This window comes from Pogona vitticeps, chromosome 11 (assembly GCF_051106095.1).
Source record: "Pogona vitticeps strain Pit_001003342236 chromosome 11, PviZW2.1, whole genome shotgun sequence".
Taxonomy (NCBI): domain Eukaryota; kingdom Metazoa; phylum Chordata; class Lepidosauria; order Squamata; family Agamidae; genus Pogona; species Pogona vitticeps.
In genome coordinates, this window is record NC_135793.1 from 22,973,496 (window position 1) to 22,996,181 (window position 22,686).

The following is a 22,686-nucleotide window of genomic DNA, read 5'->3' on the forward strand; positions in this document are numbered from 1 at the left end:
AACCCATGATCTCGGGCAATATTGAGAGCTCCAATGGTGGAGGCATTCAAGAGAAATTTAGACCACCCTCTGTCCGATCTGCTTGGATTGGGATTCCTGCCTTGAGCAGAGAGTTGGATTCAGTGGCCTTGTAGGCCCCTTCCAACTCCATGATTCTATGGAAATGAAAGAAGCAAATCAAAGGATGTGGATTGCTCTCAGGTGTGGGGACCACATGTTCTCAAATCGGAATTGTGGTTTAATTGGTTTTGTCCAACCCCTTTCCACAAAAATGTTTCAAGTAACTTGGCACAACGTTACTACTTTTCATGGAGCCTCTGGCATCTTGGAAATGAACACTGAAGATTTTAGAAGGATTCAAGAGACTGTCCAGCAATTAGTTGGGTCAAAGGGCTGCTTCTGAGCATGCATTAAGTTCAGAACCCTTGGACAGGGTATAGTATTGGCCATCTCTTGTTTTCCCCACATTGTTAGCATTTGCTGTTCTGTTAACAGGATCAGTTGTCTGAAATTGGAACATCCAAGCGTCAGAAGCTCCAGTGATACTGGTCAAAAAAGGGGGACGGACCTGTTTTCTTCACCTCCGCATTTCCTGTTCTGTTCATTTAGATTTCTGCAGAAAGAAAAGTGGATTTAATTTGTTAGTTACTACTTATATTTGTACCCCACATCTCACTTTTCTTCCTATAGAAGTGTGCATTAAAACTCAGAGGTTTTGTCCTCTGATTGCAGAGTGAGCCAGAGGTTGGGAGTTTGATTCCCCCACTGGGCCTCCTTGACCGGGGCTGGATTGGATGACCCACAGGGTCCCTTCTAGCTCTGCAGTTCTAAGATAATGACGGTGAAGAATCAGGCATAGCTCTCTGCCCCAACTTAAACTTTCCAAAAATAACCCTGTGAGATAGATGTGAAAAGGAAATGTCTAACTCAAGGTCACTCAGTGAATTTCATGGCTCAGCAGGGACTAGAACCTTGATCTTCCAAGTCCTAGCCTCAATAAACTGACCGGAACAGAAAGTAGGATATAACTCACATTCCGCTTATGGCATACATCTGCAATAAGTACAGTCCTTCAAAGACCATGGAGAGATGTTTTGCGATGATCCATTCATTTTGTGGGGACTTGAAAGGGTGCTGATCCATCAGAGCTGACTTCTTGACAGCTGTCTTAGAGAACATTTCATTGAGAAAAGGTGCTCCCGTTCTGCCATTGTGCCCGTCAGGCATTAGCCATGTCATTGCATGCATTTTCTTGTTCTGCCTCTTGATCTGTCTGAACGTTGGTATGAACGGAAGGCAACTTAAATTAATTCAATCACTTGTTGAAATCATGTAATATACTCTGTGTGTGCGCATGTCTGAACTTAGGTGTATGTGTGTTGTGCCTCTTCCATATCTCTCCAAACGGTGTACTACAAATTTGATTCTAAAATATGTGTTGATTACCATATGAAATCAAGCAGAAAGAATGCCAAACCAGTAAAATTCCAACTCTTTTAAAAATTTGCCTAGGAGAAGCAAATAGTCTGTTTCATGGACATAACTCCCTATTTGTAGGGCTTATTTTTTAAAAAAAAAAAGTTAACAGACACATTCACACATCACAATAAGCCATGGCTTGTATGAAACCATGGTTTATTACTGAAGTCATGAATTTCACCAGACATTTTAAAAAGCAGTCAAACACGGCTTGTCTTCCTTATTTCTAGTCAGCAGAGTTCAATTTTAGAAAAGTTATTTGGGGAGGAGACACACTCCAGAAGTGGGTGGAGCTAAAAACCAATGGGGCAGGGCCCAAAATATGAATGCAATTTGATTTTAAAGCTCTTAACAGCTAACAAATTAGACTTTAAAAAATGTACAAAACTTGGTAAGCCACAGAAGGCTGGGTGTTCTGAAAGCAGGTGTGGGCCCACTGAAGAAGCTCAGGAAAGCTAAATTCAGACACCAGAGAGGGCTGTATTCAGCCCAGCCCCTGACAATCATTTGAAGTGTACATAAAATTAATGCACACTTCTATAGGAACCTACATTACACAGATTCACTTAGACCGTCATCCCAGTTCTGTCCCATAGTTGAGAACCTCCAAGGCAAATGAGTTACCATATTTTTCGCTCCATAAGACGCACCAATTTTTTAGGAGAAGAAAACAGGAATATATAATCTGTTTTCTTCGCTCCATAAGACGCACAGACTTTCCACCCCCCTGTTTTGTGGGGGAAAAGTGTGTCTTATGGTGCGAAAAATACGGTACTTTATATCGCATCAAAAAATCCCAACAACTCCTTGTTCCTTTGACATAGTTTGGCATTCTACCCCTGCTCGCTATACCCCTGGTTTTATGATTGTCCTTTTTTCCTCCTAGCAAATCTAATACTTAATTTGTAGCTTTAAGGGGGTAGTCTGTTTCTTCCCTGCCTGTCCTCATCATCCTCCCACCGACCGCAGCATCTTTCTAAACATCTGTTGCCCACTTCCCCTGTGTCCAATTTTGTCTTTGCAGCCCGATTCTGTGGAGCTGCCGATGCTGGTGTCTTACAGGCAGGTGGAGAACGGCTTTACCTCCGACGCGAGATCCAGAGCAGATATGCCTCATTTTCCAGAACATGCCCATCTCAGGATACTTCGGATGCAAAGATTGTAAGTTCAGCTCACGGGCACCAACGAGCCACGTCAAGACGGTCCTGGGGCGCAGCCGTGCCCATGGAAAAAGGATGCAAAGCCTTTGCTGCATTTAGTTTCACATTGGAAGATGCTGGTTTGCTTTGAACTTCCAAAGATCAGAGAAAGAGGAGGGTTCTCGAACACACACACACACACACACCCTTCTTGATGCCAGTTTTAAGAAAGCAAACTGCTGGAAAGCTGTAGGACTGGGACGCCCTGAAATGGAAGACAGGTCTTCTCGCTGGCCTTGGTTCGTCTCCATCCGGGAAAGGCGAAGACTTGCTTCTATTTTTTAATTTCTTCCCAACCAAAGAAAGCCCAGGCTGCATCTTCCACTTTTCACGGACCTCACCAGAAAAGTCTTTTGTGTCCTTCTGTGGCACAGCCGCACATTGGAACCACGTTCCATTGGCGTGGTGGTTTGTTACCCACCAGCACCCTGTTCTTATTACAAGAATGTGCACCTTGGAAATAGATGTGTTTTATGACCTTCCCATGAGCTCATCAGGAATAATTGCCGGGGGGGAGGGAAGGGATCTGCTCTCCGAAAGGCCTGCTGTGGCTGCAAGTGCAGGTCAGTGAAATGAGGGTTGGGCTCCTGAAAGTAAAGGCATTGGGGAAGATCAGCAAGCTGATGAAATGTACAAACTCTTCACTTTAAAAAAAAAAAAAAAAAAGCTCTCTCTTCTGCAGCTTGTTCCTTTCTTCCTCGATGGTGGAGCCAGCCTTTAAAAAATGAATGCATGTTTATTTTCTGGAATTCTCACATAGCATCCTTTGGCCATCTAAAAAGATCCGCCTTGCATTTTTCAGGATCACCATGGTATAAGCTTCAAAGGGAGTGGGCAGGCAAGTTAGGAGGGGAGTCCATTGCGGCCGTCCCAATTCTTGTTTAAGACTACAGTTCCCATCGTGCTCCATGACGAGCCGCACGAGCAAGACCTGGTGGCAGCTGTAGCCCGGAAGGATTTGGAAAACCTTCGGCTGCCCATCCCCTGTTGGAAGCTGTTGTGAAAGTAGTTGAGATGCACTTTGATGCCTTCTTCGGGTCTTTTTACAAAACTTCGTCCGTAAAGGATTCGGATCGTGATCTTTGCCGTGCCAGCCTGTACAGCTTTCTGCCCTTTCCAACTCATGAGCTTCTGCTCGGGGCAGAAGGCAAGGAGGACCCCATCCTATGCATGATTGATTAGGGCAGGACTGTATCCCAGGGAGGAAGAAGCAATGCCGCAGCTGGGTATAGGAAAGTTACTTTTTTTTCAACTGGGAGATTCTGGGACCTACAATCTTTAAAAAAAACAAAGATAAATTTTCAAGGCACCCACTGGCGGCTTCTCTCTAGTGTGGTGCATCTTAAAAGCCATCCAATGGCTGAACTCCTGTCATTTAGCATAGTAAACCATATTAGAGTAGTTCTATTGGATCATTGGGGGTTTGGGGGGGGGGATCAACTCCTTCATAAGTTCCACTGACTCACCATGATTTAACTTCAGCCTAAAAGGTCTGTTTGGATCAGTAGAGCTTATGGACATGGTTCCTCAAATCCTCCATGAGCCGCTGCCGGTCCACTGCCTACTCAAGTGCAAATTAGAATGCTAAGCAACAGGATTTTGGCCCCCTGATACTTTTTGTAGGTGTCCCGGGTAAAGTCTTTCACAAAAAAAAAACACTACACAGCTGGAAAATGCTTTTGCATGCGCAGTGGACGCATGACGTCAGCTGCTCAGAAACACCCGTGGGGGCATACATGGGTGCATGCCTTTCCCAACATGTCATGTGTCTCTTAGGGGGGTGTTGGAGATGATCAGCTGTGTTAATATGCAACGGCACCACTTCTTGCGGTGCATGTGGAACGTTTCTGATCCGCGGCTGAGTGATGCATTTTCCATTTGCATGCGGCTTCTCTGGAGCGCATGGTTTGGCGGTTTGGCTAGCAGGTGACTCCCCAGCAGTGGCTCATGCATGCGCCCACTTAGAGCATCGCTTCAACCCCTGTAAACCGGCACTGGATGGGGTGAGTCTTAAAAGGAGCCCGCCTTGGGAAGAGTTTGCCAAAGAGTCCTTCCTTGTTGACTAAGTGCAATGTTCATGTGAAAACCTCTTTTCTGCATCCTTCAAAAAAGAAAAGAAAAAGCCACAGGACCACAGTCACCTAAAGTCGTTCTGCCTACGTGTGTACACCTCAGAAAGCATCACTAGATGTGGCAAGGAGGCATGGTGGATGTCGGCTCACGCCTCCCTGGTAATGTCTTATGAAAGAAACATTGTCATGTCATTATTGTGTCCAGAGCCTCCCTTTCACCGTTTATTGCCTGCTGCTTGTAAGGAAAGGCAAAAACAAGCAGCTGCGCATCCTATCCTGAACGTCTCGACACCATACAGTCAAAGCCGCTTGGTATCCCTTTTAACTGCTGCGGTCCGATCCTGTAGAGACCGGGAGCTTATGGTTTGTGAAGGAACTGAGAATTCTCTGCTGTCGTTCAGGGAGATGCGTGTGGGCCTTCTAATGGAGAGCTTAAAAGTCCTCTTTCAAACTACATATCCCAGGGTTCCCTTGGTGGCACCATGACAGTCGAAAATGATACCCAAATGGATATAACCGTGCAGTGTGAATGCATGCCACATCTTCTCCTAGAGAGAAAATGAGGGACCCTCATCAGGATGCACCTCCACACACCCCCACATCATCCTAGCAGGCAATATGAAGAGTTCAGTCCTAAAAAGATGGCCTAAACATAGCAGCCCAATGAGGGGCCCGGTCACTCAAACGCACACACACAAACCCAGCTTTTACAGCTAGTTCAATCGGTTTACACAGTTCTTCCCAACACGAGCACTGAACTTATCTGTTTCCAAGCTGTCCACATGCAGTCCTCATCCTAACGTTTGGTATCGAGAAGCATCTTGGTCCCCTGTCAATGATTTTTAGGATAGGGACTAGGCTGTTTCCATGCGGGATGATGATGTTTCATTCTTGCAGGGTGTGGGGGGTGACTTTTTATTCAAGCAGATTCAAGGAGCTACAGTACCTTGAATCTGAATAATTTTGGTAGCATCTACCTCGTGCCGCCAAAATTATTTTTCCCCAACCTCCCACCCACGAATGCAGTGGAAGGTTATTATTCCTGCTCTTGGAAAGAACAAGCCAACTTGGACTCCTTAAAAAAAGAGAGACAGAGAAAACTTTGGCCTCCCTTCTGCTAGACTGGAGGATTCCAATCCACACCAATGCAAGAGGAACCTAGCAGGTGGAGAACGATAAAGGCTTAGAAGAAAGCAGCACATACTGTACAGGTTTGGAGCACAGCTGAATAACAAGTAGGATTTTTTTCCCTGTCCTTTGCTGTTCAGCTTGGTAATTATGCCATCATGTTGCGTCATGTTGTTACCCGGCTTTGTGTACACCTTGTGTTGTCCCACAAGGTGTACTCAAAGCAGCAAACGACAGCGCGCCATGTAACAAGGTAGAGAAAGAGGAAAAGGAATCTCCCCCAAATCTCATTGAAAACAAGAGGGGCTGGACTCTGATCTACTACACAGACCCTCAGTTGTGATGAAGATGTGGCTGCACCACCTGCGGACGGGGTTGGCTTCCCATTTCAATCCCCCAGTCAGGAGTTATTTAAAAATTAGGGAGTGTCTCCTCGATGCAGTTTGATACCACTATACCATGGGAGCATCCAAAGGAATCCTGAGGTTTGTTGTTTGATGGAAGACTCTGCTATGTTTTACAGAAGGGCCATGTAGCTCTCCGGCAGAGCATGTTATGTACCCCATCCGATGACAAATTCCAGGATCGCGTCAGATGGGGCGGTAACAAGCCAGAGCGGTATCAAACCTGTGTCTAGGTGACATGTTCATCCTATATTTCATTGTCTTGCAGGCCAGGGCGCTTTCTTCTGACTTAGGAAAATCCAGAAACTTTTACTATCTGATTGATGTTTGCATAAACTTAACCAGAACTGGGTTTCCCCCACCCCACCCCACCCCCTCTCTTTCATCCTCCACCTGCAGTCATGAATGTTGCCTCGTGGCCTCCCCGACTATTTACCCCAAAGCTATGGCTTCATGGACACCAGGATTGTGTGCGGTTCGTGGGATAAACAAACATTGCAAGTTAAGCTCTGCTTTGCATCCATGGGACACCTGTCCAAAAAAAAAAAAGGCAGCTGTCAAACAACTGTAAAACTTGCCTGCCTGAAATGGACAGGGAGTCTTCTGAAAAGAGAAGAAAAAACACAATACATTTTGTAAATAATTATAGGGTGGGTGGGTGAGGATGGTGCAAGCGGGGTGTACATTATATACAGGTTTTAAGGTGCATTTTTCAGCTCGCTGTACAAAACGGGATGGCATTCTTAATTTTTATCACTTCAACGGCAATTTTATACGTCCATGTTGCTTTATATAACGACGATGGAATGTGAATGTTAACTTTTATTGATGCAATTTGCCCTTTTTTCATTACAGACAAAGACAAACACTTTTTTTGTTTCATTTGAGATAATCAATAAACTTTGGTATGTTCTGATTATGCGTTTGATCCAGTTGCCTTCTTGCAGGAATCAGATCTTTGTGCGACAGCTGTTAGAGAAGACGATTGCATAGGGGAGAGAGAAATTTTGGATTTCCTACCCAGCCGTCACCAGCACTTCCCCTTCGTTGGCGGTTCAGGTATTTAAACACATTATCCAGGTTGTAGGCCTCATCTAAAGTGCAGTTCTGGACACTGCACTTTAAGTAGATGCCAACAAACTGGACCAACTTCAGAGGAAGGCAACAAGGATGATCCGAGGGGGCTGGAAACCAAACTCTAGGAGGAAAGACTGAAAGAACTAGTTGTGTTTAGCTTTGAGGAAAGAGGCTAAGTGGGGATAGGATAGCCTGCTTCAAATACTTCAAAGGTACAGTGGTGCCTCACTAGACTATGATAATCCGTTCCACTGAAATCGCTGTCTAGCGAAATCATTGTCTAGCGAAAAGCAAATCGTCGTGTAGGGAAAATCGGTTCGCGAAGCAGGGACCAAACATTGTCCAGCAAAATTCCCCCATAGGAATCACTGTTTTGTGAATTGTTATAGCGATCGCAAAAAGTCAATGTCTAGCGAAAAAAAAAACTGTTGTGCGGGGTAACTGTCTAGCAAAGCACCACTGTAGTCCTACAGAGGAGAGGCGGGATCTGTTCTCAATTATTCCAGAGCGCAGGACATGTAGTAATGGGCTCAAGCTAGAGGAAGCAAAGTTTACACTGAATATCAGGAAAAAATTCTTAACTGTTAGAACCATACGACGATAGTACTAAGTGATGAGAGCTCCAACACGAAGCATTTAAGAGAAAACTGGACAACTATCTGTCCAGTCAGCTATAATTTGGATTCAAGCATTGAGCAGGGGGTTGGACCCGATGGTCTTATATGCCCTTTGCAACTCTATGGTTTTATGATTCTAGTTTTCCAAATTTTATAACCTCTAATTTACACATAATAAAAGCAGCGTTACAAGAATTGGCTGTTCCCTCCCCTGTTTTTTAAAGTGTACAGGCACCTAAGCTAGGAGGTGTCTCATGGTCTAGTTATGGTCTAGCGCTATTGCAGTCAAAACCTTGCTCACCACCTGAGTTTGAGCCTTACAGGTTCAGGTAGCCAGCTCAAGGTTGACTCAGCCTTCCATCCTTTCGAGACTGGTAAACTGAGTACCCAGGTCACTTTTGAGCAACGTGTAGCCTGCAACAATTGTAAACCACCCCAAGAGTGTTTTACATGCTATGAAGCAGTATATACACTTCACACTTTGCTTTTGCTTTGACAGATTCATTATTACAAACCAACCCTGTATATTTTATTTCAGTTTCAGAAGTCACCCGTTCCTTTTATTCCACATGTATGGCTTTTGATCCAGTTTGTGCACACACACACAGACAAAAATCACATGCCAGAAACTAGAAACAATACACAGGTGTTTAGAATAATCCAAGCACTGTTTCGAAAGGCGAATCTAAAATCAGATTGTAGTAGGGAATGGAGGTATTGATAACAAAATCCTTTAAAAATATTTTCTCATTTCATACCAGAGTAATAGTGGATGTAGCCTCAATGAAGCTGGTGTTTCATTTTTGCTTCAGTTACAGAAATGTGAGCTAATGCTGGCTGGGTAGCTCAGTGGTTTAAGTCTCTGGCTGTGGAGACAGAGGTTGGGAGTTTGATTCCCCCACTGTGCCTCCTGCAAGAAGAGCCAGCCTGGGTAGCCTTGGGCAAGCTGCACAGTCCCAGAATGCCCCTAGAGGAAGGGAGTGGTAATACACTTCTGAGTACTCTCTACCTGGAAAATCCTGGAAAGGATGGTCATAAGTCAGAATTGACAGCATGCGAGTAGTATGTGAGCTACTACTGAAAGATCATGTTTTTTTATGAATCCATTGCCTCTATCCATCGACAAAACTTGAGAAGGTGTCTGGGTTTCTCTGTGTCTCTCACTGATGCTCTGATAAATTCTCTGGAAATAATCTGGGACCAAAATTCTCTCCTATCTTGAAGAAAAATAAAATGAGAACCTTCTCTTGAAATAATGAAGGCTGCATCTTGCCTGTCAGCTTTGTGAGCTTGTGTTTTAAAAACAAATAGCCCGATTCAACAACCCACTCAGAACATTGAAAAGAACAGCCGAAGTGCCTCCACCGCCCTGCAGTTTTTGACATAACGTGACAGCTTGTAAGGAACTTGAACAAAAGCTGTTATATATAGTTGTACCGCCCCTTCCGAGATCAAGTCAAGCCTAAACTATCTCTGGAGACAAAAATGTTGATGCTGAGGCTGTCTTAGATCTCGAGAAAGTGAGACTGGAAAAGACCCATCGTGCTGGGGGAGGTGGAAGGCAACAGGAAAAGAGGAAGGCCAAATACGAGATGGACTGGCCCTCTAATGGAAGCCCCAAGCTTGAGTTGGCAAGAGCTGAGCAGAATGGAGACATTTTAGAGATGGTTCGTTCATAGAGTCACCATAAATTGGAGGTGATGGCATGGAATAACAACAGAACCCCTTCTGGCCCTTGCACACAAACATAATAAACGGACGCTGCAAATGTTTGTGTGTCTGTTCATACAACTTTTCCCTCAGACTTAAAGCCTTTCGCACTGCAAAGCTGGAGACTAGGCGGGCACATCCAGCTTTGCCCAGGCCAGGACTGCCCCAGTACTTTCCAGAGGACAGACACCTAGATGTTACCAGAAATCTAGATCCAGTAGGTGTATTATGAGATCCAGTAGGTGTATTATGAGGGAAGACCTCCCCCTTCCCATTCCTTGTCTCTGCCCACTGTTGCTTAGCTGCCCTCTTCTGCGACTGCTTCTCTAGAGTAAAGCCCCAGCTTCTTCCAGCACTGAGTGGAGTTGCTCCAGTCATGGAGCTTTGCAGGACAACCTCTCTGGGAGGAAAACAGGTTCCTGCACCACTCTCGCTTTCGAAGCTGGCCTACCTTCTAGGGATTTGCAGCAGGCAGTGGGGAAAGAGGAGCAGCAACGAGAGGGCTGGGATGCGAGAAATCCCGTTTCTTCTCTCAGCTGCTCTTTGAAACTCGTTTGGGTCCGTCTCTCTGTCATCCCACCTCCCGAAGCGACCTTACAAGCTGGTGGAGAGCGAAAGCCGAGGGAGGAAACGAGCTACGAAGGCCGCCTGGAACTCAAGGAAGGAAAGGCGGCGTGGAAATCCAACGGGTGCCACCCCGGCCTCTCCGCTCGCTCTGCCCAGTGGCTGCGACGGGGCAGAGCCGTGAGTCACCCAGCGTCCCTCCTTCCTTCTCGCCCCATGCAACCTGTACACACGCGTCTCCAGCGTCACGTCTGTATAGGAGAACAAAACCTTGGGGGCGCGGGGAGGCTTGGGCGCGTGTGTTCTCCAAGCCCGGGGCTCCAAAACGCGGCGCTCCGCCCAGCCTCGGTGCGCCCTCCTCTCCAAGGCGCGCCGCTGGAGCATCTCTTGCGCCCTGCCTGCCTGCCTGCCTCTCCGCCTGCCCTCGGAGCGAGCCAGGCAGCCAGCCTCCTCGGGCCCGGGAGGAGAAGGAAGTCCAAGCCAGGCCCGGTTGGCAAGGCGGGAGCCCGCGGGGGCGATCGGAGGCGGGCGCGCCCGGGGCCACCCTGGCCAGGGCGATGGCACCGGCGTGCGCCTAAGCGCCCCGGCGTCTCCGGCATGGCGCTCCCTCGGGCCGGCCCTGGGATGGAGCTGTGCCGGCCGCTCCCCCGCATCTCGGAGACGGAGATGGAGCTCTACTACCGCCTCCTGCGCGCCGCCGCCCGCGCCGAGTCCTCGGCCGCCGCCGCCGGTGAGTCCCCTGCGCGCCTGGCCGGCGCTTCCAGCCGCAGCTGCAATGCAGCCCCCGGCAAGCGGGAGGAGCCGGCGCTGCGCTCCCCCCCTCCTCTTCCTCCCAATGGGGTAGGTCTGGGGTCGGCGGGTGGGGGGGGAGGCTGAGCTGGGGTCCCATCTGCCTCCTTCGAGGCCCCCCCGCCCCGTTTCCACCGGCCACCGCCTCTCCAATTTGGAGGCTTTGCACCACCCCACATTTCGACCGAGGGCGTCTCTCTGTGGGCACCGGGGAAGGGGAGAAGAAGGAGGCTGGATTTGACCCTGGACACCCCCACCACCCCCGGCCTTTCTCAGAGGCCAAACATCAAGACATCACCTGTGCAGGGGTTGATGGAGATACCAAGGTTGCCAACTGATGGGGGAATCCCTCCCTGGGCCTGTTCCTGAGCCTATAAGAGCCAGGGAGCTTTGGAAAATTCAGCACGTGTGCTTCTTTCCCTAGAAGGAAGAGAGGTGTGTGTGTGTGTGTGTTTTGTTTTGTTTTGCCAAAACTTGCCCCCTTGGTCAGAAATGTCTCAAGGGTCGGACCGGGGAGCCTGTGGGCTGTTGCACCAAAACCAATGGGATACTCTTGTGGCTTCTTAAAGGCTAATGATCTCAGGCTGATCATATCTAGCCCTGTAATAATATGGCTTTGTGGATCCTAAGCAGTCAGGCCACAGAAAGCTTATTCCAAAGGAAACCGGATCAGGCTTGAAGGTGCCACGTGGTCCCTCGCTTGTCTCCCGAGTTAGACAGAGGAGCAAGGGCCAGTTGCAAAGTTGGCAATGCTGAGGGTATTCACTTGGGTCTCCTACCTGAGGATCCTCTGGCGCTCCTTTGGGGCTTGGAGGGAGATCCGTCTTCCCCCGATTGGACTCAGGGACGTGGAGGAAGGGAGGCTGAAAGAAGTAACTTATCACTCTTTGGTCGGCAACTACTTTTTCTGCCCTCCTGAGAAAGAAACCTCCCCCCCCCCCCAAATATCATGGTTTAGGATGATCTTCAAGTTACAGATCATCTGAAAGGACCCTTTGCCACAATTTCTTCAAGCCTCCCTCTTTCACCATCAGGGCTACTTGCAGGCGGGCACTTTTGGCCCAGCGGCTGCTTCCTGCCAATCTCCGTAAAATGTGAAGTCCAATTTTCTCCACCGAAGCAGAGAGGTGCTCCTTTATTCCCCAGATCATGGCCGGTTTTGGAAGGCCCCCCCCATCTCTGTCTGTCGGTCATGCCCTTGAAATATTAGCACGGACCTTGGGAAGTTCTTAGGTCTGGATGAATGTGCTGATCTCTCTGTTCATATGCTTGAACCATTGAGCCAGGTCGCCTTTTCAGTCAGGGCTCTTAAAGACCCATGTCCACGCGTTCAAGTCCTAAAGGTGGCTTATGTCTCAGTATTAAAACGCGGAGAGAAATTTATAAAATGTGTGAATTACTTCCTCCGAGTCCCGAATTAAAGTCGCCAGTGGGGTTAATTATTATTTGAAAAAATCATTCTGCAGGTGGTTAACAGTTTGTCAGGATCTGGGTGGCGGCAGGATCGGGGCCAGCTTGCTCCTGGGAAGAGCCCATTGTTTGCAGGATCAGGCCCTGCCAAGGTAGCAGCTGCTGGGGCCCTCATGAGGTCCACCTGGGAGCCCTGAGGGAAGGCCTACTTAAGGAGTGATTCTCCCTTCCAGAAGCTGCTTTGGCAACATAAGTCTTTGGCCTGATAGTGGTTTTCCTTCTCCTGTGCTTTTGAGCTCTGAAATTCCTGCTCAGGCTAAGTGCTTCCCCCTCCTGTGGCCTGGTTCCAATCCTGGTGCTCCAGTTTTTGACTCCTATCCTGGCTCGTTGGTTTTGAAAGGTCCCATTTCTGCTTAGCTGTAAAAACTAACAGAATAATCTTCCACCCTGACCTGGTTTCTCTGCCTGACCTACACTGCTGGGTTGTTGTGAATGATTATATATGTTGGTATGTACTTCTTTCTTTCCTGAGTTTAAGACTGTGGTTCCCAACCTTGGTAAAGAAAAGAACAGATGAGTTATGCATATCTGTTTGTTAAGAATTTAAAAAGTTAAAATAAAATTCCAGCTGGACCTTTTGTGTTAAATGGCATACTTTTTTTTAAATTAAATCTTTTCCCCCTGGCATGCTCCTTTTCTAGCTGCAGGGAATTATTTATTAGGAAGGTCCATTCCATCGTATGAGCTTCCCACGTGTTGGTCAGGGTGTTTCAATCCAGAGCCGTTATTTACCACTGCAACTGCTCTTAGAAAAAAAGGAAATGATTGCATGAGATTTTTTTTAATTGCATAGTTTGGTGCTTTTGTAGCTTTCAATTGCTGTGTGATTTGGGTCTTACATCATCATCATCGTTTGGCAAGTTTTGCTCTATGTTTCATTTCACAGTTTCAGTTACAGCAAACAGTTCTCCAAGACACCGCCCCCCCCCAGTAGACTAGAAATACTTTAAATCCATCTTAATATAAGGGCATCCTAATATAAGTGCCCTGAGTCCCACCACCTTTATTGGTGTATCTGGTGGAGAAACAGGAGAGAGGGCCTTTGCTGTTGCTTCTCCCAGACTCTGGAACTCCCTGCCACTGGAGGCCACACTGGCCCCATCTTTACTGTCCTTTTGCAAGCAAGGACCTTTCTCTTCATGAAAGCTTTCCCTCAGGGATTATCTGCCTGAATGCGGTTCTTAAATGGATGGTTGTGCACTACTGCTTTGAATATGTTTTTAATATTGCTTTCTAGTATCTTTTTTTAAAGTGTGGTGTTTGATTTTTTTTAGTATTTGTATACTTCCTGCTTTTAGCTTTAAATATTGTCTTAATGCTGTGAGCTGCTTTGGGTCCTCTTTAAGAAGAAAGGGGAGGGGGGAACAAAATATTTTAAATACAATTTAAAGGAGGATTTTACCCTTTGTAATGGAGAGTTACAAAGGCTATCTGGTGTTCCAAACCTTTAAATCCTTCTGCTTTGTCTCAACCAATCCAAGCGAATATTTTTACTTGGAGCTTGTAGCCTCACTCCCCATTAAATACAGATCTCCTGGATGCTCCTTTTGGAGTACGGAGAATATAGGGCGAATGTTATCCCATAAAGATTTGGATGCTTTAAATTGAGACGGGGGGGGGGAGAGTTGCATTTCTTCATCTCTTTTGGTCAAATATTGTTGCCTATCTGGGCCATCCTTCATGGCTGTCTGTGGAATTTGGCTAGCACACGAATGTTGTCTCTAGTTCCCAATTTCCCACCTACTTACTCAGTAAGAAAAGTCCATCATACTAGTACAGTGGTGCCTTGCTAGACAGTTACCCCGCATGACAGTTTTTTCACTAGACATTGACTTTTTGCGATTTCTATAGCGATTCACAAAACAGGGATTCCTATGGGGGAATTTCGCTGGATGATGTTTGGTCCCTGCTTCGCAAACCGATTTTCGCTAGACAACAATTTTGACAACTCCCTCCGTGCTTGCAAAACAGGTGTTTCCAGAACCTAAGCTTAGCAAGACAGCTATTTAAACAGCTGATTGGCGGTTCGCAAAGTGGCTTTCCTATGGCTGATCTTCGCTAAACGACGATTTTCCCCATTGGGATGCATTAAACAGGTTTCAATGAATTCCAATGGGGAAATGTTTTTTGCTAGATGATGATTTCGCTAAACAGCGATTTCAGTGGAACGGATTATCATTGTCTATCGAGGCACCACTGTACAGTCAATCAAAAGTATAAAAACGCTTACAAAAAAGTTTTTATAATTTTGATTGAATGTGGGACAGGAGGTGACATTCTTATTTATGAGCTGCGAGGTCATTTGGTGGTTTAGGGATCTGGCTGTGGAGCCAGAGGTTGGCGTTCAATTCCCCTTCAGCACCTCCTTGACAGAGGTCGGACTTGATGATCCAGAAGGCATTCAAGAGAAAACTGGAGAACTGTCTCTCAGATCTGCTTTGATTTGAAGGCATGCCTTGAGCAGGCGGTTGGACGCGATGGCCTTAAAGTTCCCTTCCCACTCCATGACTCGATGATGATGACTGGGACCGTTAGCTGGCTAATGGCCTCCACTTCTCATAACTGACTAGAAGCAGCAAAAAGGGGTAAATTTTCAAGGATGAATCTATTCATTAAAGTTGTAAGTGGCCTTTGCTGGATGGGACTTAATTCAGAATAAACAATGAAGAGAAAATCTCACTATGAGGAAGGCCAGTACTAAGTAATATATTTAATAACGTGTGGAACCTCTGTTTTAAATCCATTGTCACAGGGTCACAAGAAGCTGATTTCCCTTAACCCACCCCACAAAATATTGCCAACTCTGGTCAGCCACCATGTCTCTGCATGGCTTCTGGCAGAACCCTTTTGTGGCTGTTCCTGGAAACCATTGGGATTTCCTCCCGGTCCCCCATCCAACTCCCCATCTCTCTCTCTCTCTTTCTCAATCTCTCTAGGGGGGAAAAAAGACCCTACAAACCAATTCATGGTTCGTTGGTTCACCCTGGGGAAATTTGTGGTTCGTCAACCTCGACAAACCACGAACCAAGATGAACCGCCATTTCGGCGGTTCGTCCCCATCACTAGCCCCATCACTAGATACAACATTATTAACTTTCCTGCATCTGTATAGTACAGTTTTTCTAAACAAATAAAAGCAGTCAAAGGTGACCTGATCGATGGGCTGTAAATCTGGGCTTTGCCTGCTGGTGTTGCAGATTGGAAAATAAACTATGCTTTGCTTGCAGGTGTTTAAGACCCTTAAGTGGGCCACACTGCATGTTCCTGATAGCCCATTATTAGATGAGAAAGTTTCTTAACTGCAACCCATATCTGATTGTCACAGTAGCAGTTTCCTGCATAGCTCAGTATAGTGGATCCTGTTGCGTGGTATAGTATTTCTGGTATCCTGTTGCGTGGTGTAGTACACTGCATAAGAGCAGGCCCATTGAATCATTAGGAATTTGGTGAGTCGGCTATTGGGCCTGCTCTAACTGGAACTTGCTTTATTAAAGTAAATTGCAGTCAGAGCAGGCCTGTTTCAATCATTGGAACTTACTGGGAGAGCTATGCATCAAATTCTCACTGATTCAATGGGCTTACTCTAGTGCAATTTACTATACCACAGGATTTCGGCCAGTTTGCCCTGGGTTTTTTGATCCTGTCCCTTTGCAGCTGTGCATTAGGATTTGAACACAGGGCTTTCCTAGCAGATGCTTATCGTCTATGCTGCATCACCTCCCTGCTACAGCTAGAAAATGCCCTGGTTAGAGAGAGAAATTTTTTTTTTTGCTTGGTGCCCTTATCAGGACTTGGATCAGCGCTCCTCCACGGAATCCGGGTATCGCGTTACTTCTTAGGCCAGCCTTTCTGCGCTTCTGCTTTTTCCGTGCGCGGCGGTGCATTGTTCAAAGTGTGCTCACATTTCCGTTTCATATTTATTGTCCTGGCATGACAGAATGGAAATAGACAGTGGTGTGCAGGAGAAAGGCAGAATTCAAAGCGAACTGAACACGGATGAGGTAGTCCTCAAGTGAGTTTTAACTGGCCAGGTGTAAACCAGGCAGTGGTTCCCCCCCCCCAAAAAAAAGAGAGAATAGAGATTATAGCAAATAACAATTTGCAAATTCATTCTGGTGGATCCTTATGAAGACAAAATGAGCACCAACATTACACTAGAAGGTGTCATCCATGGGCTTAAGGAGATCAGAGTGAATGAAGGCGTGATGATAGCCACTGGTAGGAGAGGAAGAAGACCAAGGATAAAACCTTCTCTAAATTTCCGTGACTGAAGTCATTCCAAGCCACCAGTGGCATTAACTTTATTCCTTAAAATGCAGCGATAGCTAAGCTTTATCACTATCATAAAATCCAGTTTTCCGGGTTGTAACTGAGAACCTGCCTCCTTAAGGCTGAAAAGTCATGGGAGGAATGGGGAAAATATAGTTACAAATCTCATTTTGCAGCCCAAAACTATGAATGTGTGTGAGCTTTCGAGATGGGAATTTCATTTACAACCTCACAGGCACCTGTAGTGTGAATGAATTTCTGGGCTGATGATCTATACAGTACTAACCAATAATTCCTTACAGCTTTTGAAATTCAAAAAGAGCCCCTCCTCTCTGCTGAGTGCTCTTTCCCTCACTTTTGTCAGCTGGTGGGTGGCAGGTTTTGTTTCCATTTTTTGTTGTTGATCTGGTTGGTTGGTTGCTAGTATGTGTGTAGTGAAGAAAGCAGTATACATAAGTCTGTAATTTCAAGTAACTGTATCAATTTCTTAAGAGGAAAGATTTTATTATGATGATTTTTCCTACAATTGTCATAGAGTGAGTTATTGAAAGTGCCAGTTAATGAGAAAGGGGTGGACTATCTGGGGAACTTATAGCTATTCTCCTCTGTAGCACTGTGAGTAAAATACTGGCTCCTCCTGGAACCTCTTTCTCTCCATTCACTACATCTCAGCCCTTTGACAACTCCTGTCTCTGTTTCTTTTCTAAATCAAATTGCCTTTGAGAATGAGCTATGCAAAGAGCAGCTGATTTGTATCAGGAAGAATAATGAGTTTTTCAGTCAGCTGGACAGGTGTGTTGTGTGTCCCCGCTGTTTGCATATGGCGGAGGCCACCCAGAGGATAGAAGGCAAGAGAAACAACAGGGCATTAGGGGCCCGGCCCTCCCTTCTGAAAAGAAAATTAATTAAGGCACCCACTTTATCTCTGACTGGAGAACATAGCTAACTCTGCCCTGTTTTCCCAACCTGTTCTTATTTCAGTGTGGCAAAACCTTGGAGTGAAGTTTCTAGCCCTCAACAGGAAGCACGCTGGACTCTTGCCAGGTCACAGAGAGCTATGTGATCCGTTCATGCTCTGGAAAAAAAGGATGGAGTGAAATTGTACCCAGTGGCCCCGATGCAACTTCTGTACCCAGTCAAAGTGTGTAGAGAGCTTATACCTGCGTAGGTAGAAGTGGTGATTTCTGCATTTGCAACTGATGGGCTAAATGAAGAGAGGACCTTGATCCAGAGTTTTAGGGAGCTGCCCTGGTCACAAATCATGTGTGAGACCCTACGAAATGCAGAGAGCTTCTGTCCACGTCTTTAGAGTTTGTACGTTCCTCACTTTTGATCTTAATTTCCAAAGACTTTAGGGAGGGTTTCTCCTACTATTTGGCAGAGGGAAACAGTTGGATTGTGTAGCGGGCTAGGATGTCCAGAAAGGGTAGCACATTGAGGTTTATTATTTTTGCTAATATTATTTTAACCATCAGAGATGCCGGCGGAACCTCCTGCCTCATGAGTTAAAATGACATGGCTGCCATGAGATAAGATATGCTGTAAGTCAGATGCATGCAACAGAGTCTCAAATATTGCTCTGCCTCAGGCATCTTCATTCTTGGGGTGGCCTCAGTAATATTATGGGGTAGTTCTTGTGTCCCTCCTACTCACATATTCATTTGCACATACAGGTGTGCATGAACGTAGCGGAGGCTGCTATCTCCAATTTCATGCAGTCCAGGGACACCGCTGCGGGATTTAGTCTGAACTTTGCCAGATCTGTTCATGGTACTGAATTGATTTTAGGAATTGAAATCTGTGTCTTGGGTAGCTCTTCCGAAGAGCTTCAAATGATATTTTCACCACAATCGAGGGGCCAAGTAGCTCTTACTATCTTTCCGTTTGCCTCGTAGTTAGTTTTGTAAAAATAGCCTCTCTTAATCATGAGCGATGGAACAGCTTTTCCTACAGCTGCTCAGTGAATGAGAGGCATCGGCAGTACAAGGGAAAAAATGTTAAGGGCAGTGGAGGGAACAGAAGGGGAGATCTGGAGGAGTGAGTGAGTTTTGTCCCATATGCTACACAAATTTTATTTCAAGTATTTTAAAGCTGCTTTTCAAGGGACTCCCTCCTGGAATGACAGACCACCACCACCCCAAGAAAAGATGGGAGATAATGTTTGATAGAAAGCTGATCACATAGGGAACAGATGTCCAGAACCGTTCCTCTAATCTCCTGTCAAACACAGACTTGCCAAGGATGGTGTTAAAGTTTAGCCCTGCCTGCATTATTAATTGTGAAGATTTCAACTAATTCTTTAATGTTAGCATTTAAAAATCAATTTTTAATCTGTTGTACACTGCTTCTAGATGACATTGAATATAGGGAACAGTGTTGAAATCAGTATGTCATGAGAATGATTGTAACAATGTATTGGAGTATTAGAAAGAAGTTGAGATTTACAGTCTAAGAAGTAGGTTTTCTCAAGGTGTGCTCCGACTGTTAACTCTTTGATATGCATTTTCCTTCACGTTCTCTCAAAACGTTAAATATTAGGCATATATATCTTGTGATAGAATGATGCTAAAGGTGTTAAAAATTCTTGGCATGCAATCTGTACTTCTCCGTTGCTCCCTTCCTTTTTGCCTTCTCAAAAGGCAAGGGGTGTGGGTCTTTAGCAAAAAGGAAGGGGAGGCGTTTCTCCCTTCCATTTTGCTAAGCTCCGTGCCTTCTCAAAAGGTGAGGAAAAGCGGCAGTCATTTTGACAGCCCCTTGCCTTGACTTTTACCAAGGCACGGGGCTTAGCAAGAAGGGAGCCCTTTGATCTCTGCTTTTTCTAATTTGGTGTTAGAAAAGGGGGAGGTCGTCTTATACATTGGGTCATCTTATACACTGAAAAGTATGGTAAGAAGTGTAGAAATGCTCATTTATTTCTTGGAATCCTGAGGTTTCGAACTAAGCACACTTTGTCGAATGAATGGAGACTTGAGTTGCGGGACTTGCTGTCAAGTCGGACTTGAGTTGCACCGGTGATTCGTCTCGGACTCAATTTGGTTTTTTTTTCCCTTCATGATTCAGAATTGACTTGTGCCTTAGAAACCCCCCCCCCAAGCCCTGCCTATTTTCTGAGGGAAAATGTTTATGTTTAATAGGGACTCCGACTCGGGGCTAGGGACTTGGTGCCAAAGACTTGGATTTTGACACAAAGACTTGACAAGTCCCTGCTTTGTTGTGATTGTGGACGTGAAATTCAGCCTAGTTGGGCAGCCACGGTGGCATCAAATGTGCACCCCTTCTGACATCAAGGCCGTTGGTACTTCAGCTCCTGGGGGCGGGGGCGGCGGGGAACGGAAACCAGCAGTTTGGCTGGGAGTCATTTCTCCAAAAGGGGATGGCTGCAGATGAGCGAGAGACTGCAGTCACAGGATCCAGGGCATTCAGGAAACCCAGAAGCAAGAATACCAAAATAGTGCTCTAGGGAAATAGAATGAAAGAAGGACAAGCTAATGAACCAAGCTGCAGGCTAAAAGCCGAGGAGATTTGGGAGCTAACGTAACAAAGAAGAACTTTGAAGAAGCTCCCTTCCCTGAATGGAAATTTGGAAAACTGAGAGAAGTACCAGAAATGTTAGTAGGAGCCCCATATCCGTGGGAGCAGTATCCACGGTTTCATTTATCCACAATCTAAAAATATTAAATGAAAATAGCTTAGAAGTAAATATTTTCATGATTACCAGAACCGGCCACTAGAAGGAGCCAGATACCATGCTATGTATTCTTCAACAGCAAGAATACCTAGCATGATCTCTGACTCCATCTACTGGCCCGTTCTAGTAATATGTGATGAAAATACATATTTCAGGATTATTATTTTTTTCTTTTACCAGGGTATGTATAGTTTTTGCTATTACTAGAAGTTTTCAGCATCGGCAGGCGGGGGGCTTGGAACCCATCCCCTTGGAGGTCCTACTGTACAACTAGAAACTAGGCATCAAACTGTATGATACGGATTAGCAAGATATTAGAAGGTACAAGTTTTTAAAATGCTGGTTGTAGCATGACTTTGCCACGCTTCCTATAGCTTACAAACCAGTTTGTTGTGGTTTATGATTGGTCTTGGAAGGCAAAAGTTTATGTTTAATGGGGACTTAAACACGGTTGTTGACTCCCGGTCCCTGGAATGTGTGCCATTTATAGCATGTTGTTTGACCCCTCGGTTTTGTAATGTATAGTTTGACCCTACCTAAAACAAAGGACTTGAGGCTAACATGAGCAGTCGAATGATAGAGTTACAGCAGAGGGAAACCAGGCTGAGAGCAGGACAGAAGATATGTTCACAGGCTCATTTCACATTGCTTTATTTCCTAGAATCGGCTGTCCCAACCCATGCGAGGGATATTTCTGCCGACTTGATGAAACAGTTTGCTTTTCTTTCTGGTGAGTATGGTCCACTTCCTTTTGTTTCTCGCTCATCTTGAAACACATATTAGGGTTGCTCTTAAGTCGGTTCTGATGGGATGGCACGTCACAACCCCCACCCTAAGAAGGCATTAGGCTACAAATAGTCAACGTGAAAATAATTCCAAATGGCCCAGATCCGTGATAGCTGGGGCACGAGAGACCAAAGTAAGACATGCCTCTGTAATTAGCAATTTAATTGGAGACGAGGGTTAGAAAGGGGTTCAGTGGGGTTTGGTTAACAACTGGACACTTTTCCATCGCATTCCCTTCCTTTATTCCATCTAGGTGGGCGAGGAAAGGACCACGGCTGGATCATAACATTTCCCGAAAACTCCAGTTTCAACCAATTACCTGAGGAGGTTGTGAAAAAAGTTTTGAGCTACTTAACTTGGATCCCAAGGTACCGATTTTGCTTTAGGGTTCATGCCCAGTAGATCTTGTATAACTTTGTGTTTAAGAGCCCGCTTTCAAGCTGGTTGTGAGAAAAAGGAACATTATTATTTTCCCCAGTTTACTGGAGTTCTTCCTTCCCAATCTTGAAGGCATATCCAATTGAGAAAAAGACATCCTACCGCACAGCGGGAATGGCGGGGCCATGTTCACGAAGGTCTAGAAACTTGAGAAAGAGGGCCATTTGAAAAGGGAAACCTGAGAATCTGTGTGTCTCTGTTTTGATGTGAATTATGCGCATTTGTCTGAATTGCATGGAAAGGTTCAAACTAGACAAACAGTAGGGTATCTTCATTAATGTCATTTGTAAATACAAAAAATTGTCCTCTAGCTAATGTTAAAGAAAAAATGGTGGTGTGTTGAACGTCCTTGCAACATAAATGTTAGAACTCCAAAACAGCAACCGAACTATCAGAAAAGGGGTTGGAAGGTGAAATGTAGCCAGTAATATACCGTTTTTTTCTGTGTAAAAGACTATACTTTTGTCTAAAATCTTTAGACAAAAAATTGAGGGTTGTCTTATACATGGAAGTAAGCTGAGGAGAGAACAAAAACAAGTGGAGGGGAAAGCAGGGATCAAAGCGATCCTGCAGCACTTTGATCCCTTTTCCCCTACACTTGCTAAGCCCCACTTAGATTTCTTAATTTTGGGTTAGAAAAGTGGGGGTGTCTTATACATGGAAAAATACGGTAATTGCGATTGAATTACTGGCGCAACCAATAGAGTTCATCTCAAGAGCTTATGCTACATATTAGATGAAGAAATGAGACTGTCTTTTGAAGGGTTTTTTTTTTGCAATGGAAGATTTAACAGCCAGGTGGTTCCCATGAAAATATCTAAAATCCCCGGAGCAGTGGTTCTTCTGCAGCTGGGGCATACAGTGGGATAGTAGAGCTTTTAGAGTCCATGGCAGCCTTCTCCTTTCATGCTGCCAATGGTGGATGTACATTTTGGGGTTCCCAAAGCTTGAACTCTTATGGGGGCGCCCTTTGCAACTAGCAATAAGCTCTGGGTC

The 22,686-nt window shown here is 45.6% G+C and overlaps 2 protein-coding genes across 12 annotated transcripts in view; both read left to right on the forward strand.

Moving 5' to 3' along the window:
• The window catches only part of ATP11C (ATPase phospholipid transporting 11C (ATP11C blood group)), an 85,596-nt gene extending 78,938 nt beyond the window's left edge, over positions 1–6,658 (forward strand). For 4 of the 6 annotated variants that reach the window (XM_072981179.2, XM_072981186.2, XM_072981184.2 and 1 more), the window contains exon 29: positions 2,504–3,160. In XM_072981179.2, the coding sequence (XP_072837280.2) occupies positions 2,504–2,644 (141 nt within the window). In that variant the 3' untranslated portion in view covers positions 2,645–3,160. Of the gene's footprint in view, positions 1–2,503 lie in introns of all 6 variants that reach the window. The other 2 variants (XM_078380568.1, XM_078380567.1) reach the window with 2 other exon arrangements.
• A 3,990-nt stretch (positions 6,659–10,648) lies between these two features.
• Positions 10,649–22,686, forward strand: part of MCF2 (MCF.2 cell line derived transforming sequence) — a 51,270-nt gene continuing 39,232 nt past the window's right edge. For 2 of the 6 annotated variants that reach the window (XM_078380562.1, XM_078380561.1), the window contains exons 1-3: positions 10,649–10,980; positions 21,128–21,196; positions 21,506–21,620. In XM_078380562.1, coding sequence (XP_078236688.1) covers positions 10,848–10,980; positions 21,128–21,196; positions 21,506–21,620 — 317 coding nt within the window. In that variant the 5' untranslated portion in view covers positions 10,649–10,847. Of the gene's footprint in view, positions 10,981–12,849; positions 12,958–21,127; positions 21,197–21,505; positions 21,621–22,686 lie in introns of those variants that run through there. The other 4 variants (XM_078380559.1, XM_078380560.1, XM_078380563.1 and 1 more) reach the window with 4 other exon arrangements.